Source organism: Nothoprocta perdicaria, unplaced genomic scaffold (assembly GCF_003342845.1).
Source record: "Nothoprocta perdicaria isolate Ctin4 unplaced genomic scaffold, notPer1 scaffold_579, whole genome shotgun sequence".
Lineage (NCBI taxonomy): Eukaryota > Metazoa > Chordata > Aves > Tinamiformes > Tinamidae > Nothoprocta > Nothoprocta perdicaria.
In genome coordinates, this window is record NW_020455842.1 from 61,016 (window position 1) to 62,536 (window position 1,521).

General features: G+C 65.8%; 1 protein-coding gene across 1 annotated transcript in view; it reads left to right on the plus strand.

Moving 5' to 3' along the window:
* Positions 1–889: 889 nt before the first annotated feature.
* The window catches only part of LRRC14 (leucine rich repeat containing 14), a gene marked incomplete at its 3' end in the record, with an annotated part of 4,270 nt that continues 3,638 nt past the window's right edge, over positions 890–1,521 (plus strand). The window contains exon 1 of the mRNA XM_026048840.1: positions 890–955. Within this exon, the coding sequence (XP_025904625.1) occupies positions 890–955 (66 nt within the window). The remainder of the gene's footprint in view (positions 956–1,521) is intronic.

Genomic DNA, 1,521 nt, shown 5'->3' on the forward strand with positions numbered 1-1,521 from the left:
GGTTATGGGGTGCCGGGGGGGGCCCTTTGTGGGTGCCAGGGTTTTGGGGAGCCCTGGGGGGGACCCTTTGTGGGTGTTGGGGTTATGGGAAGCCCCGGGGGGCCCTTTGTGGGTGCCAGGGTTTTGGGGAGCCCCTCTGTGGGTATTGATTGGGGCTGTGGGGGTGCCACCTTTGGGGCGACTGAGGGGTATGGGGAGCCGGGGGGGGTCCCCTTTGTGGGTGTCTTGGTTATGGGGTGCCAGGGGGCCCCTTTGGGGGTGTCGGGGCTATGGGGGTGCCGCCTTTGGGGGGACTGAGGACTGTGGGGTGCTACAGAGGGGACCTTTGAGGGGTGTCTGGGATCCAAGGGATGTCCCTTTAGGGGTGTCTGAGTTATGAGGAAACCCGGGGGGGGCCCTTTATGGGTGTGGGGGCTATGGGGAGTCAGAGGGGGTCCCCATTATGGGTGTCTGGGTTATGGGGAGCCAGGGAGGGACCCCTTTATGGGTGTCAGGGTTATGGGGATCCCAGGAGGGTCCTATCGGATCCAACCCGCCCACTCACCCGGCGCTGGTGGCACTGGGGGCTATAGGGTGCTACAGGGGGACCATTGATGGGTGTCAGGATTATGGGGGAGCCCCTTTAGGGGTGTCAGGGTTATGGGGTACCAGGGGGGGTCCCACCGGTTTAACCCCACTCCCATCCCTCGCAGCCATGCGCTCGCTGGCGTTCCTGTGCGCGCGGCGCGTGGCCGCACACCCGGCGCTGGTGGCACCGAGGGCTATGGGGAGCTATAGAGGGGACCATTTATGGGTGTCAGGGTTATGGGGGAGCCCCTTTATGGGTGCGAGGGTTTTGGGGAGCCCAGGAGGGTCCCATCGGGTCTAACCGCCCCCCTTGTCCCCAGCCATGCGCTCGCTGGCGTTCCTGTGCGCGCGCCGCGTGGCCGCGCACCCGGCGCTGGTGGCACCGAGGGTTATAGGGTGCTACAGAGGGGACCATGGATGGGTGTCAGGGCTATAGGGGAGCCCCTTTATGGGTGTCAGGGTTATGGGGTGCCGGGGGGTCCTGCTGGTCTAACCCACATCCTTCGCAGCCATGCGCTCGCTGGCGTTCCTGTGTGCGCGGCGCGTGGCCGCACACCCGGCGCTGGTGGCACCAAGCGTTATGGGGAGCTGTAGAGGGGACCATGGATGGGTGTCAGGGTTTTGGGGTGCCAGAGGGTGTCCCCTTTATGGGTGTCAGGGTTTTGGGGTGCCAGGGGGTCCTGCTGGTCTAACCCACATCCTTTGCAGCCATGCGCTCACTGGCGTTCCTGTGCGCGCGGCGCGTGGCCGCACACCCGGCGCGCGTGGCACCGAGGGCTATGGGGAGCTATAGAGGGGACCGTGGATGGGTGTCAGGGTTATGGGGGAGCCCCTTTATGGGTGTCAGGGTTATGGGGATCCCAGGAGGGTCCCATAGGGTCTAACCGCCCCTCTCGTCCCCAGCCATGCGCTCGCTGGCGTTCCTGTGCGCGCGCCGCGTGGCCGCACACCCGG